This window comes from Leiobunum rupestre, chromosome 5 (assembly GCF_980474605.1).
Source record: "Leiobunum rupestre chromosome 5, qqLeiRupe1.1.hap1, whole genome shotgun sequence".
Classification (NCBI taxonomy): Eukaryota; Metazoa; Arthropoda; class Arachnida; order Opiliones; family Sclerosomatidae; genus Leiobunum; species Leiobunum rupestre.
The window spans coordinates 56,211,979-56,228,115 of NC_143388.1; the positions used below are offsets into that span (position 1 = coordinate 56,211,979).

The 16,137-nt window shown below is 34.8% G+C and overlaps 2 protein-coding genes across 2 annotated transcripts; one reads left to right on the forward strand and one right to left on the reverse strand.

Annotated features, from left to right (window-relative positions):
* Positions 1–1,237: 1,237 nt before the first annotated feature.
* On the reverse strand, positions 1,238–2,852 carry LOC149945343 (uncharacterized). Its single transcript, XM_090176525.1, has 5 exons — positions 2,525–2,852; positions 1,940–2,468; positions 1,737–1,884; positions 1,600–1,686; positions 1,238–1,252 (listed from the first exon to the last, which is right to left on the reverse strand). The coding sequence occupies exons 1-5, from the start codon at positions 2,850–2,852 to the stop codon at positions 1,238–1,240; spliced, it is 1,107 nt and encodes a 368-aa protein (XP_090032651.1).
* A 115-nt stretch (positions 2,853–2,967) lies between these two features.
* On the forward strand, positions 2,968–15,541 carry LOC149945344 (nose resistant to fluoxetine protein 6-like). The gene is made up of 13 exons (XM_090176526.1): positions 2,968–3,031; positions 4,985–5,217; positions 5,624–5,738; positions 6,139–6,229; positions 11,504–11,580; positions 12,048–12,221; positions 12,284–12,377; positions 13,705–13,806; positions 13,875–14,040; positions 14,370–14,449; positions 14,513–14,638; positions 15,167–15,293; positions 15,518–15,541. The coding sequence occupies exons 1-13, from the start codon at positions 2,968–2,970 to the stop codon at positions 15,539–15,541; spliced, it is 1,473 nt and encodes a 490-aa protein (XP_090032652.1).
* The last annotated feature ends 596 nt before the right edge of the window (positions 15,542–16,137 follow it).

The window sequence follows — 16,137 nt, forward strand, 5'->3', positions numbered from 1 at the left end:
CGTTTTCAACGTTATTGGGAATACTCAGAATATTTTCACAGAGTGTTTGTAAATCATCCTCCTGAACCCACTGGAAGTCGCCTAGCGGTAGTGGTTCACACATAACAGCACCGTACAAATTATTAGCATCTTCAATTAAGTTAAATTAAGTTAATTAATATAATTAAAATTAAAATAATTAAAAAAAAAAAAAAAATTATTTTTTTTAAAAAAAAATGTAAATTACCTAAATAGCATATATAACTGCTCTCTTTAGACGAATCATATGTGTCGGGCATATATTTGTTATTCGCTTCAGAATAACGAGTTGAGATCATTGAAACACCGCCTCGAATCCCTAAAAATTCAATGTAAATACAATAATATTTAAAATATCACAAAAGCGTTACCCTTTTCAATAAATAAGTGTTGATCTATATCAAGTATGAGATCGAGGCGAACATCGGTCATCTTCAAAGCTGCTTGCCAGGCTAAACCTGGTGCGGTGTAAGCGTGAGCGGGATCTAGTTTATAATGAGTTATAGATAATGTTCTAAAATTTTCAAAAACGTCGGCTAAGAGCAACGCATCGCTTTTCACATAGAGGTCGGTGTATTCTCCTACGAAAACCGAGGTTAAGAGATTTGAAATATTTATACTATAGTAATTTTACCTAGTGTTTGAATATTAAACGCTGTCCAAACATTTTGGGCGTGTAAATAATCAGATTCTAAAATATTTTGATTTTTTAATGAACTGAAAAACGCTTCTCTAGGTGGCAGCATCGTCTCGTCAAATTTCTTTTCATCGTCCATATACTCGTACGGGTAGACTCCCTTCCGCAAAAGCAGTTGAACTTTCTCACTTTCAAAATATTTCTTAACAATCTGAAATTTACTGGCTCCTTCGAAAACGAGATTAGATACTAGAGCATCGAGTCTATCGCTTAGAAATCGATAAGAGTCTAAAAACCGAAATCTCCCTAAAAATAATAAAATTAATGTTAAGGTTAAATTCATAATTAAATATATTTTACCTAGTTTCAGCGAAATATAATTTTCGCTAGTGGAAGGAATACAGTCAAGTGTCTGTTCCTTAAAATGACCAATCTCCTGACATATAAGATGTAAATCGTATCTATGAAGATTTATTATTATTAGGTTTATTTCCTGGTTAATTAACTTAATAAATTCACCTGCTAAGGTTATGAAGGAAAATAGGGATAAATTCTGGAACTTTCTTTTGAAGATTACAGAGGTTATGCGCTGGCCCCCTGTATTTCCCAGTGAAATGACAATGATCTCGAACAGCGGGCATATTTCCCTGATTTAGCTGTTTCTGACAAATGTAGCAATGCGTAGCAGCTTGAAACTGTTCCTCCTCCTCCAGGGTAATAATCATTGGTACATTGGTCTCAATGAGTTCCATCAACTCCTTCTCTAATTGCAGAATAGACTCCAGAAATCTTCGAGTTGCATCTTGACCTCGGTAGCAATCGGTTCGAACAGGTACACCTATAAGTCTTCTCTTATAATATATCTAAAAGGGAATTTTGCCAAATAACTTACCGTTGGGCCCAACAAGCACCCACGAATACGCGCAGCTGATGTGCATGTTTACTTTGCTGGTATTTAAATCGGGATCTAGATCACATCCTTGAACTCTCGGTAGGATTGCTTCAAAATCGGCGTAAAATACATACTGCACCTAATAATTTCATTTCATTAAGAGTTAAATTAAATAATTTTTATTTTTACTTTTTCCGTCCACTCATATTTATCAAAATAAAGCGTCTTCTTCTTGGTAGGGAAAACTGTTTTTTGGACGCCGTGGGTGGCGCATTCTTCGATATGCGCATCACGTCGCTGTTCAGCGTTATTACCGCTGAATCGGTGAAGACACATTCTAATACAGAAAATAATTAGTAGATTGCAAACTAATATATTGGAAACTAAATTACCTGCAATAATAACTTGTACTTCTGTTTTTTGTTAGATGCTGTAACAGTTTTCCTAGGTCTCGTATAAGACAGTAATGTCTATTCCCATCGTCAATATCCTTAGTTTCATCGGTGATGTATAGTAAATCAACCTCCCTTTCCTTACCACACTTGTTAGCGCTTACGTAAAGGGGGAATATATCTCCCGAGAAGCCAAACACAGATATTGATAAATTATTCATTAATTCAAATTTTTTAAGTTCCGTAGCGTTTAATTTGAAAGGGAAAGATATATCACTGGTATCAAGTTCATTTTCATAAGGTGTATATTTGGAAACCCTGTTAGAGTGATGAAGCCAAGAAACTGGGTGAAGTTTAGCTAGAATTGACCAGAGAAAACATTTCTCATCATTTTCGTTTCTAATATTAAGAATCGCACGATGTTGAGAGAGTTTTTTAGGTAGTTCCATATACGATGACCCCCGTAGCGGCTGGTAAGATGCTACATTTAATTCTACATACAGAATACGATCAATTACCCAACCCGATCCTGTTAAAAATATAATGTTTTAGTTGAAAATATAACTTATAAATTTTAGTACATACCTGTCGCTTCAAAGTTTTCCGCTGCTGACTGTATTGTTTCAATGCAGTCATTCAGCTGGTTTTCAATGACGTCGAGCGTTAATGTTGTTTGCATAGTGCTCCGGAAATAGGGTCGTACTTCCGCTCTTTGTTCCGCACCTCCTAATGGTCTCATATAAACAGATCTTACGAGTAGGAACCATTTAATTCCACGTTTACTGGCGAGTCTTTCCATTAGAAATTTACTGAAAGCGGCTCGGTAACGTTCAATAAACATCCCCGCATCAATATCATAGTCTTCGGCATTATAACGAATAGATGCTAACGTATCATTCAAGGCCTGGACCATACTTGGAGATGCTGGTGGTGTTTCATCAAGTATTGGTGAGGCGGGAACAGGTGATGGTGTTAGGTTGTTGGGTAAAGCTGATGTAGATGGCTGTGTACGGGTAGATTCCAGTTGAATGTCTTGTAGCAAACTAGGTGATGGTGTACGGGAAGATGCTGGCGAACGTTGCATTGGTGATGGTGTGCGAGACAGGTCCATGGGTTCGGAAGGGCCGGGTGCGTTCAAGTCATGAGTTCGTTGATGGCTCTTAAAATGCTCTAATCTAGCAACATTCTTACCACATACTTCACAGATAAACTTATGTCTATCACCGTGTACTTCTCTAACATGCCGATTTAAATTTGATTTGATAGAAAAACTTTTCGCGCACGTAGGACATGTATACTGAGCTTTAGGCATATTGAATATAGCTACCGCAGTTAACTGTGGAATGACCTCCCACAACGCTATACAACCCCTTTTATAGTATATTCAAGTATCATTTGAGAACGATACGTTTCTCATACTTAAAATATTCGTTTTAAGAAATACTTGTGAGATAGATTCAAGTGCCAAGCATATTTAAGTACCACTTACGTGATAATGTTATTAAAATGAAGTTTAAAAATATTTCCATTCTACTTTAACAACGAATATTCCATGACGTCAAAACACTCTTAAATTCAAATTACATTTGAGAACGATACGTTTCTCATACTTAAAATATTCGTTTTAAGAAATACTTGTGAGATAGATTCAAGTGCCAAGCATATTTAAGTACCACTTACGTGATAATGTTATTAAAATGAAGTTTAAAAATATTTCCATTCTACTTTAACAACGAATATTCCATGACGTCAAAACACTCTTAAATTCAAATTAACCGCGTCCCCCGGGGTAATCCGCGCACGCGCCGTCTAGGTTATCAATTTTTACATCATTTCAACTTATTCCGTACGATAAAACTCGATAAGATATACGTTCAAGTATCTTTCGAGATAAGCGTAGATAAATGAACAAGTTGGCCTGGACACAATATGTTGATATACGGGAAAACAAATAGTCGCGAGAAATATCATAAATACATTGACTTTTTGACGATTTTACCCCCATTTCACCCCTTAAATCCCGGATCCCGACGATCCCGACGATCCCGATCCCGGGATCGGCGTGTCGACCTTACTTTCCCTCTACTGAAGAGTGTGTGAACAAATAATTTTTTCTTCATTCTTGACATTTTTCCACAGATGTGTAAAATAGATTTTGTTATTGAAATCCTTGTTAAAGGGAATATAACCTCTGGTATTTCTGTCGCCCTCCGAGGGTTCCAATATTGTCCGCTGCCTCCCATGGCTTTTCACACTTGCGGCGCTGATAATCGCCGATTGTGATGGGAATAAAGGAAATTGATGGGGTCTTCCATAAAGAACGCGTTGGAGGTTCTATTCCCTTTAAGAAAGATATTTTTTATACAGTACATGTATTATTAAAGTTCAATAATTCATGAATTCAGTAACAATTAGAAAGTCCCCCTTGAATTAAGTAACAAATAATCAAACCATCTCCAATTATACCAGCACCTGAAAATTATTTCATAATTTCCAAATAGAATATATTTATTTTTTGACACACTTCTCGAAAACGAAATGTATTCTTTTAAATGAGAAAAATAATTACTTCTTTGTTCGCGTTCATTAAGGTTTTGATAATTTAAGTTCCGGTATTGAATAACGATAAGTGATGTAACATTTCAGCAACCCCTCCTCTCCCTTACGCAATTGTTGAGCGGCCCCAATATCGTTTGCTGCTTTTGCTAAAACCTTTATGCAAGACGATGGCAGTGGTAAAGCCGTAACAGATTTTGATAAAAAAATATTTTATTAAAGGAGGGGATATTAATGTTCAATGTGGCCTCTTAAATCTAGTCTTAACTACATAAGGTCTACGAGACTACGAGTGCTAGCTACTGTCACGAGCAATGTCTGCGTTTTCGTGCACAAAAGAATCACGAGTGACAAAATCGTGATAATACAACTATCTTGAGATGTTAAGTATTTATTTAAGCTTTTAAAAGTTACTATTTTGAGTGGGGTTATACACGAATTTATTTAAAATACTATTACTGTTAACAATAAAGATTTTTCAATGAACAGTGTTGGATGCTCTGGGGAAACCAATGGGTGGCCAACTGGTCGGGACAATATCTTTCCTCGGCTCACACTATTTGTGTCTCAAGACAACCGCCAAGGATACCCACTCCGACGTTGAACGTTTCAAGGGCAAGTACTGCCTAGTCAACCTCAGACCTCAAATGCCTCCTAGGCCCAAAGACCTCACGCTAGCTACGATACCAGAAGAATTCCTCAATTTCACTATGAAAACAGAGGTTAGTTAAATAAACTTGGAACTCTCCTGAAAAATAGTTTATATAGGTCTCAAAAAAAATATTTTATTAGGCCAATAATTTTAGTTTATCTTGAAATGAATATTAATTTATTATAGGGTATATTGCAAATAATTAAGGTATGGTGTTTTCATCGTAGAATTTTAACTAATTTCAATTAAATTTTTGATTTAAATTAGCCTAGACTGTATATAAATACCATTTATTTAACCTCATCAGAGTTTAATTTGTACTAAAAACACACGCACGAGATATAATTGAGTTAAATTAAGCCGATATTAATAACACGCTTACTTCTTTTACTGGATAGGTATTTAAATAAATTAGAAATTTAGGGCCAACGCAAATCACCCTTTTCATAAACAAAAAGATTTGTTTTCTTAAACAGATTGGAAGAGAGTTGGTCCGAATGTCAAGTCTTTTTTACGTAGAAGCGCTTAAATTCGGAGTCTGTGTTCCCTCAACTTGCACCGACAACGACATCCACGAATTAACGAAATCACGTAAGTTTATCAAACGGTGAAGGTGGAACTAATTTCGTAGAGAGTGAATTTTAGTGAAGCAAAAACCCTTGATCAAATGTCTGAATTTGAACCAAACGAGACCTAGCCACATTGATTTTAAATTAAATTCTGTTTGGATCAAATTGGATTAAATTTAAATTTCATACATTGTAATTGGATGAAAAATGGCACATTTTGTGTTAAAATCTCCCCAATTTTTAATTTAATTTTGGCATCAAATTTGAACGACTATTTTTGTAAGGAAAGATGTCTTAGAACTACTCAAAAAGGGGTAAGAACCCAAAATTTATTTAAAAATAATATTTGGGTAGTTCTAATTTCTACAATTATGGTGGCTACGAGATCATTGTTATGTTCTAAATGTTTCTATCCTTGACAGTGGGTCGTGCAATGGGAATCAATGCCGCAGTTCAGTCGTGTGAAACGGCGGAAGACGCAGAACCAATCGCTGGAGACCAAATAGCTGTTCTGTAAGCATGCGTCCTCTTAATGCATTCGGAATACAGATTTAAATGAATTGCAAGAATTTCCACTAACTCTAATTGCCGAAAATATTTTTTTAATGGGCCGTAGTTTTTCAAAGAGCCTATTTTGGGATAAAACTTAATTAATTATTAAAAGTTATTTAGTAAGATTCCCATAAGCCACAAATGGTTTTCTTTGGTGGATTAGATATCCCTTAGGCCTTAGTGACGTTGAAACATGGAAATAAATGGTCAACTATTAGTTTAATTAAACACTATTTTCAATTAGATTAAAAGACCAAAAATTTCATTTGTAATCATGTTTACCATTTGATTTATTCCAAAATAAGATAGTAGATATTCAGAATTTTTCGATCGATTACTCTTTTCGAAGTCACTGTTACCTTCGACCACTACCAAAGGCGGGGATTTTTCAGCCTCGACTGGAAATACAGTCCGCCCAATTAAGTGATCTATGTGCAATACTATAAGATTAATTTATTGTCGGCCACTAATATGAAGTAAGAACTTTAAAGGGATTGTTAAAAAATATATAATTATCTCTGAAATATTTTCCCACCTAAAAATTTGATTTTAAGTAAAACCCTGACGTAAGTACCTCAACAATCGTCATTTGTAATAACATCCGCTTCTTCATTCAAAAATGATGTCCACCGTGTTTTAAAAGATTTTACAACTAAGCAATAACGATTGGACACAAAAACGGCTAATTTGTTTACTTACATTAACATGATTATTTTTTGCGTGAGCTTAAGTGCAAGGTCCGTAAGTTGTGAGATAATTTTAAATTTGTGGGTGATATTATTTGAAAATTGCTCCCTTAACAAACTGAAGAAGACTAAGGCCATCTTTTGATCAGATAACGAAGTCACTCCGATGTGTATTTATGTTAAATGCCATTAGTGGTGTAGTCCTCTAATCGCAGGTGTCTGGGCGGCAGAGTTTGTGGATGGCCGTTTCAGGACGATCACCAATCCCCCAACGGGTGGTTGTCGTACTTATCCTCCCACCCCTATCCCCACAAATCCTCCCGTGGCCGTTACGCATATCTCGCCCTGATTACAGTCGCAAAAAATAAATAAATGCCGACCACTTTAAATGTATCGGGTAACATTTATTTCAGGTATAGAAAATACTCCGGTAAGTATTGTTAGTCTTCTATTGCAACGTTTGAGGAGATTTTATATTTTAAACTAGTAAGTGCATAACTTCAAAACTGGATGAAACTGCCCTATTTAGCCTCACGTAAATCATCGGGCCATAGTACCGTTATTTAATTTAAAAATAAATAATTCTGTTCTTTAAGTCAAATTTGGTCTACTTATTACGTGTTTAATTTCCAAAAATTAAATAAGTAATTTCAGCTAGAGTGCGAAAGGTAAACTTTCAATACTTACAATATAAACTTACTGGAGTGTTTCCTAGAAAACCAAAAAATTCTGGATATCCACTTGCTTTGTTTGAAATAGATAGAGATTCAACACATGCGCTCAAACACGACTTTGTGGTACCGAATGCCACCAGAGAAAACCCCGAGTTCCATTCGGGGAGCTAGCTTTGGCGATAGAAAGCGCAGCTTGATAATTTCATTCCTTGGCCTTTCTTTCGTCTCAACATATTCAATTTATTTCAATTAGACCATTAATTTCTTGGCCAAAAATGGGATCTTCGAAACATTACGGCGTAGGTTCCCAACGACTCCCATTTTTTAAATTTTAAAGGGCAACGAAAGTCATGTGGAAGGAACTAACAAGGAGACTACCCGAGGTGTAACGCACCGATTTTGTTCAAACTCGGGGGTTAATGAATCAAGAAAATTCCCACAAGGAAAAGTTTCAACGGGCATTATTTTTGCCATGGCAACCGGAAATGTTTTTGACAACACAAAATTGAAAATTCCTTACCGAATATAACATGGGATTTTGAAAATTTTAAAAAAATTAAAAAAAATTTAAATGCAAAAACTAGAAAAAATTTATCAAAATTGATGAACAAAATAAAATTGCTAAAAATTTTATCAATTTTTTCAATTTAATGAATATGGGTAAAAATGCAAATGATTTGATAGAAAATTAATAAAAATGGATTTTATTGATTAAAAAAAATCTTAAATGTGATAAACAAAATTGTGTTTATCATATTGATAGAATGAAATAAATTTGACCTCATTTTGAAATAGTGATTACTTTTAATAAAATGTAATAAAATTAATAAAATATTGATCAACTTTGATAAAATTTAATAAAATTAATAAAAATTGATATATTTAATATAATATCTTATAAAGTATGATAAAATCGATATATAAGGACACTTTTGATCAATTTTTGTCAATTTGATCGAAATGAGTAAAAATGGATCAAAATAGATATAATAATAAATAGAATTCCATAGCAAAAATATTGTGCAAATAACAATAGATAGTTGAGTCAAATGGTATATTTATTCACTTTGTTCAATAAGTCTATTAATGTTACGTAAGTTCCGCACCACACTTAACCAATATCGGTTGTTTCGGTACCGAAGTCACTGACTTTTGAATTTGGCAAATTCGAAGATGGATGTTAATCCAGTAAATGTTGTGCAGTGTTTAAAAGAGTTAGTTGAATTAGAATTCCCTTCGTACGTTGCAAGTTCATATTTGTATAACGAAAAGGAAAAACATTTTGCAAAAGAGATATTGAAAAGCATGTGTGAAATATGAACTGAATACGTTTTGCTAGAAGAGGAAAACTAGTTGGTAAGAAATTATACTCTTAAAATATTTTTTAATTGAAATTAGTTTGTAAGAATGAAACTTTTGATTACTTATAGGGATTTGTTTTAATATTAATGGAAAATTACTCTTTTGTGTTTATAATTTCAATTCTTAAATTGCACAACTTACGAACTATATATCATAAAGGAGAAAAGCTAACATTTGGCTGCGCTAAATCTCCATCAAACCTATTAACCCATCCATATACTGTACAGTATCTTATCAGTATGGCAGGAAAAATTGTTGGCGATATCTACCTATGTTTACAAGGTCGATCCAATAGGTAAGGCCCTGCAGTACAGGAAGGTCTCTTTGTCGCGCCAATGTTATGGTGACATGTAGCGTGTCTGGAAAATTATCTTCCTGGCATGTTGAGTATACTTCCTTGACAAGGTCGTTTTAAAATCAGTAAACGAACATTTTCTTCTGATTTTTGACCCGTGGTCAGGACAAACAAAACAAATGATATACGATAAACGTTTTGGAGTTAGTGGAAATTCAAAGTGTGAAATAAAATTTATTCCTGAAAAAACCACCTCAATTTGTCAACCATTGGATACGACCATTGAGTTGGGAATCTAGAGGTCCAATCAAAACGTCGGATTTCAGTATTTCGCGAAACAAGTTTTTAATAAATAAGAATACTGCCGTCTGCTCCCAAATGACGAGATAACTTTATCATTCTACCCGTGGCGCCGTCTATCTCTCAATGGTTCGTTCAAATAAGACGCGTTTTCCGGCAAAAAGATTTTTTTTCAAAAATAATGGATCGCGCCACGGGTCATATGATAACGTTTTCTCGTCATTTTAGAGGAGAAGGCACATTCGTAATTATTCAAAAACTTGTTTCGCGGGGAGCAGATTTGATTGGATCTCTAGATTAATATTCCCAACTCAATGGATACGACATCTCACCGCCAGGTAAAATATTTCACCAAAGAAATATTTTCTATCGCTACTCTGGAGATTTCCTCTGAAAACCCTGTATATGAAGTAACAACAAGGAACTACCTAATTCGACTGCATACCTTATTGCATAAACAATTTTCGTCACCAATTTTTCAATCTATGATCGAATATTCCTGGTTTTCATCAGGACTTACTGAAGATAAGCCACTTTTCTATTCGTTGAAGGAAGCGTGTTTTACGTTCACAACGAACGACTATCTCTCATGTAGTCGAAGTAATTGTTGCCAAAATCAATTTATTAAATGTGCTCATAGCCATTTTTTTATAATTATATGTATTTTGAAGTCTTAAACTTTTCGTTCAAATACATCAAAACGAAATTACACAATTTTGGGTTTTTACGTCTTCGTAAATAGAGACTTTAGAAATAATTTCTCAAAATGTAAATTAATTTATTTTTTCAAGTTCGTTTTGTTATCTCTTTCTATAAATTTGAGAAACAATTTTTTTATCACATTTAAGATTTTTTAACCAATAAAATCCATTTTTATTAATTTTCTATCAGATCATTTGCATTTTTACCCATTTTCATTAAATTGAAAAAATTGGTAAAATTTGATCAATTTTATTTTTTTTTTCGTCAATTTTGATCAATTTTATTTTTTTTCGTCAATTTTGATCAATTTTATTTTTTTTTGCATTTAAATTTTTTTAAATTTTTGTAATAGTCGCAAGTCAGCCTTCCCGCACGGTACTGACGAGTTCCAAATAGGACGAAACCGGGCTACCGTTGGAAATTCTGGGAATTTTATTTAATTTAATTTTTCACTCGAAGATCTATTTGGTCCGAGTTTCGTGTCTTTTTGTTTGCTCGAAGACCTATCGGTACGAGCTATTTGTAAGTTTTTAAATTTATTCAAAATTGTTTAGGTTTATCTCTTTTAATGGACTAATCTACTTATTCCCTTATTGATCATCCTTTGCATTACAGTTCATAGGTGGTTTCTTTTAAGTTAACGGAAAAACTAATACCCGTTGAAACTTTTCCTTTTGGGAATTTTCATTAAGGACTACTTAACCCCCGAGTTTGAACAAAATCGGTGTGTTACCAGTGGCGTAAATTGAGCCCCCGCAGACCCCGCGGTGGGGGGGGGGGGGCGAGAACTAGGGGGGCCCCAAACGTTTATGAGTAAATTCGGTGCTATATAAAAATCCCCAGAGTTGTTTTTCGCGGAGGGGGGAGGCCTGGGGTTTCTAGCTACGCCACTGTGTGTTACACCTCGGGTAGTCTCCTTGTAAGTGACATAAAATGCTCAAACTACACCGGGACACTGAAGAAAGGGGGAAAGTGTGGCATGTTCAATTTCAGAGGAAGTTATCTTGTGTCGCTGCTAAACAACGCTAATGGATTTGTTATCCTTTTAAATTTAAAATAACTACTCTGTAACGACACAGCTCCACGATAAAATAAAGTTCCGAAAATAACTAAAATAACTAAGAGCGTATGAAGGAATGTAACATTTTCCATTAAAAAACTGAGCACTTACTCTTTAACCAAAAGGCAAAAACCTTAATTTAATGTATTTCAATAGGTTAACAGTTGCTATTTTTGTATTCGTCGCCATTTTTGCAACAATCATTGAGACGAAGGTACCTAGTCAAAAAACACGTAAGTTATTCGTAGAATATAGCACAATAGGATACTGTAAGACCAATATCAAAGTTGCAACAACCTTCAATAGAAAGACTAGGTTATAAAATTCATTTTAAAATTAGAAATATCTTTGTTTCTTTAATTGCGGTTGTGATGTAAATTAGGTTTACCGATTACTTAACTTAGTTAATACTTTAGATTAGATTTTGAAGTAACGTACATAAAACTTAGATTATCAATGCTCTGGATAGGTTTAAAGGTTTATTATTAATAAGCGTTTTAACGTTGCATTTGGGTTGTACCTTTAATTGGGTTTAGAATATGCTTTTGGTTTTCTTAAATATAACCCAACGAATGATTTCAACGTCGTAAAAATAACCTGAAGATATCGTCCACTTAGTACATTTATAAAAGATGTTGTTTAATCTTTACTAAATTGATAACCGCCTTACGAAAACGAATTATTTTTGGTATAATTTCAGTGTTTCGAAAACTGGTCGGTGCTTTTTCACTGGCTCGAAATTCTCGAAATGTAGTTCGAATTGTTCCAGGAGGACCACAACAGACGTTCGCCTGTTTGTATGGCATGAAGGTCGTGTCCATGTGTTGGATCATAACGTGCCACGTCTACAGCTTGGCCGCTGCGTCCCTCGGCCGTACGTATTTAGAATAAAATGTATTTTCTTTGAAATGATCATGTCTGCTTATTTATCTTCAGTCGAAACAGAACATTTAAAAGAATTCGCGGAGAGATTATCTTTCCAAGTAATCAGCAGCGGTTCCATCACTGTTGACACGTTCTTGTTCATAACGTAAGTGACTGCTTATTGATTCCATTTCATACTCAAAGTGTGCGAAAATGGGAAAACTTTAGTAATTGGCGATTTCGTCCTTCAAAATGTGTGTCTCGAAAATATGCTAAATTCATCAAAAACGTTTACGAAAAGAGCGATATCGACCGTCAAAATGTAAATCTTTTAATTGTCTTTAAACTGTCTTTCAGAATCGATCTAAAGAACTGTTTTTAAATTGCTTTGTTCCGCCTCTTTGAGTAACAAGTAACGAAAGCTGGCCCATTTATCTCGCTCATCTGGCAAACCTACACTCCTGGTTTCTAGGTTAAATATGCATGTATAGATGTTAATGAAAAACCTTACTCAGAAATTCTGAGCATTTTGAACTAAAGTATACAGTACAATACCAACATTATATTGTTTAAATATGATTTTTATCATATTGATATATTTCGAAATATACTTTTTTTCGCGAAGCCTGTCTAAGATTTAAAGAAAAAGCTGATTAAAGTTCGGTCTGATATACTAACCGAGTGGTCCCTTTAAGACTACTAGAGTTTTGTGAAATAAAATGAACTTTCGAACCAGGTACGATTAAGAAAGGATTTTATTTGTGATCTCCTAAATTATGGGGGTCGTTTTTCCTCGTGGTGAAATCCATATGCTTGTTCCACCATCTTGGAAAATGGTGGATAAAAATCATAAAAATAGCTATTATATTCTTTTTAAATAAATTTTTAAGATAGTTTTACAAGTTGAATATATCTGGTCACACTGGAATATTAATCATACTCGACAAAACCGACCTCGTAAATTAGAGCTTTAAAGGAATAAGATGACCAAAGGTCACATTTCTAAATTTGTTGTAAATAAATTTTGCTTTTTCGGTTCAAATAACTGGTGCATAGTTTCCAGCTACTGTCCCACTAGAAAATAAGCTGAATGTTTTGCTGGAGACAAAGTTTTCACGAAAATAGAAACTAGTTCAAGTGGCTCGTTTCGTCTCAATGGGGCCCCCCTTTTCAATTTTTTTATATTGAGTGGGGCCCCTCGAAGTTCGCCCCCCCCCCGCGCCGCGGGCCCTGTGGACCGTCAGCTACGCCACTACTTTTCCCCCAATAGTATCGCGATAAAATTTGATCATTTTGCCCTCAGATCATTGGTTCATAGTCATTCGGCCCAAGTTTAAATTTACATATTCCAGAAAAACTTTTTTTGCAACCTCTCCAATAACTTTAACCTAAAAAAATCCATCTCTTAATGAAGGCTCTCCATGTTTAAATATCTGGGTACAGAAACAGCTTTCAGAAAAATGTCATTGTTTAAGAACAGTTTGGTTTTTCAGAGGAGTTTTGAGCGCGAACACCATCGTAAAAGCCGTTGATAAACATGGACTGAAACAATTTAAAGCCGGTATTCCGATAGCACTCGCGATAAGGCTATGGAAGTAAGATCTCGTGGATTTTTCATTAACCGTGACTAATATAACTAACAGGAATTTATAAATACGCGCAGGCTCCTTCCAACCGCCATGTTGACCATGGGTTTGGCGGTGGTCCTACCATTGGCGAACGAAGGACCCGTTTGGAAAGACACGACATCAACCACCGCCAGACTAATCAGGAAGAACTGGTGGACAGTTCCCCTCTGCATTTCCAACTTCTACTCAAGTTTCGAAATGGTATAGACTCTTATCTTAAAACACCTTTTCGACTATAAAGAGTGGGCATCGTTAAACGCGGAAACATTTATTCGAGAACACCAACAGTAAAACTCTAGGCCGAAAGCTTTAGAAAAATTAATGTGGAGCATGTCGTTTTGCCTTTCGAAGTAATTATTAGTAAAAGGCAGTATTTCTGTATTTAAAATTATCTGCTAACTCGCAATAGGAACCCTTTTTAACGTAACTATGTAGAGGGGAAAATTTAAAATTCGATGATCCGCAAAAAATAAGGAAAATTATACTCCTTTAAATGATATAAACATGCTCCAACTTTTTCTTGAAACCAGCCGATGGTGCACTTGTGGTACATAGCAGTGGATGTTCAGTTCTTCGTCTTAGCAATGGTCTTAATGCTAATTTTCTTCATGTATGGCTATTGCTAATATCTTCAAAATTCCCAAAAAATTGTAACATGATTTCTTTGTTGCAGGAGAGAGCGTGTTTTTTACATTATTGTGTTTATAATGTTCATTGCTTCGATGATTATCAGCGGCTGGCTAGTCTTCTTCCTGCAAATTCAACCGATTTTTATGATGGTTAACATGCCTGACAAACAGTAAGTTTACCAAAAATTAGCTAATCTATTGACCTTAGATCCCGTACACGTAAGTTTTATAAACCGCCAGTAAAAAAGTATCTTCGCATAAGCGCCGATAACGTTTTACAAATCAGTCAGTTTCTTTCTACTTTAAAGGTGCTTCGTAAAATATTAATTTAATAAAATAAGAATAATTTCAAGAATTTGTATCAATATGACTATTGCATATGCTTGTTAAATTAGTATTTAGTGAAAATATTAAATATTTTATAATTTATTAAGAATAACATTGAAAGGGTTCTTTAAAAGTTACATAAACGGACAAATGATGGCGCCACAAACCTTTATCCACTACCGTTATTTAAGTAATATATTTCCAATATCGCTGGATGTAAGTGGTTTGAGAATGTACTGTGAAATGTTAATTAGTTTTGTCACCTACGGACCTTATTGGCGGTTTCATTAAAACCTCGAGGCAGTCTTTAAAGACACATTATAAATGTGAATAAAGCCCACTTTAACATTAAAATCATTCTTGCCTTTTAGAGATATCTTCGACACTCAACTGTACACGCACACTTATCCTCACGTCCATTTTACCACTTATGCTTTGGGAATGCTTCTGGGAATTTACTTCGCCAGGAAGGGTAAACCTCAGAAAAAGATGCCAGCTGTAAGTTGAGCGAACAAACATTTGAACTACATGTAACAACCCACTGGAATATCGTGCACCTTTTGATTTTACACCGAGAGCCTCATATGTCTTCTTGACGCGGTGGGCAAAGGTAACACTATAAAATTTTGCACTTTGTCTCGAGGGAGGTGCAAAACATAAATATCGATAAATTGAAAACCTAATATTGTCCATGGTAAAACCGTATAAAAGTATTTTTTTAGGCAAAGAGAACACACATGGTTTGAAATTGAAACCTTTTTAATACGGGTGTAAAATTGTAAATAGCCGGATCGTTAATATATGGTATAGTTTAAACCTATTCTAAATTTCTTACATTAAACATGAAAGTTTTTGGCAACATTTTAAAATTCGCTATTAAATACATGTAGCGCGATGTTTACAATAGTCTCTAGAATCTGGAGCGCTATGCTTTGCTAATTATTATTTAGGCAATGAATAAAGGGATGGCGCTAATCACCATTTTATTAAAGGAAATAACTCCTACGTCAAGCTTATATTCGTATTAATATTAGGAAACTTAAACTCTTTTTTTAGTGGCTGAGCACCCTGGCCTGGACGCTAGGTGTCACTCTCCTTTTCGTGTCGTTATTCTCAGCCTACGCCTTTAGGCGCAGACGACCATCTGCAGAAGAAGCTTTCGTCTTTGCCACTTTCTTCAGGACAATCTGGGCCTTAGGATTGACCGTCATTACATATTTATGTGCCACTGGCAATGGAGGTAATGAACCTTAAAAGGTTAATTGCTGTAAATTAACATGACCGGAAGCCTATAATTATATTTCAAAAGTGGGTCAATGAATCGAAATGATTTCGTGAGACG

Bases quoted from the DNA above. Each gene is read 5' to 3' on its own strand.
- LOC149945343 (XM_090176525.1), bottom strand. From the start codon at position 2,852: ATGGTCCAGGCCTTGAATGATACGTTAGCATCTATTCGTTATAATGCC. The intron at 2,469-2,524 runs GTATGTACTAAA...TATTTTTAACAG, and splicing joins GGAAAACTTTGAAGCGACAG to GATCGGGTTGGGTAATTGAT. The intron at 1,885-1,939 runs GTAATTTAGTTT...TTTCTGTATTAG, and splicing joins AGTACAAGTTATTATTGCAG to AATGTGTCTTCACCGATTCA.
- LOC149945344 (XM_090176526.1), top strand. From the start codon at position 2,968: ATGTCTTGTAGCAAACTAGGTGATGGTGTACGGGAAGATGCTGGCGAA. The intron at 11,581-12,047 runs GTAAGTTATTCG...GTATAATTTCAG, and splicing joins GGTACCTAGTCAAAAAACAC to TGTTTCGAAAACTGGTCGGT. The intron at 14,450-14,512 runs GTATGGCTATTG...TCTTTGTTGCAG, and splicing joins TTAATGCTAATTTTCTTCAT to GAGAGAGCGTGTTTTTTACA.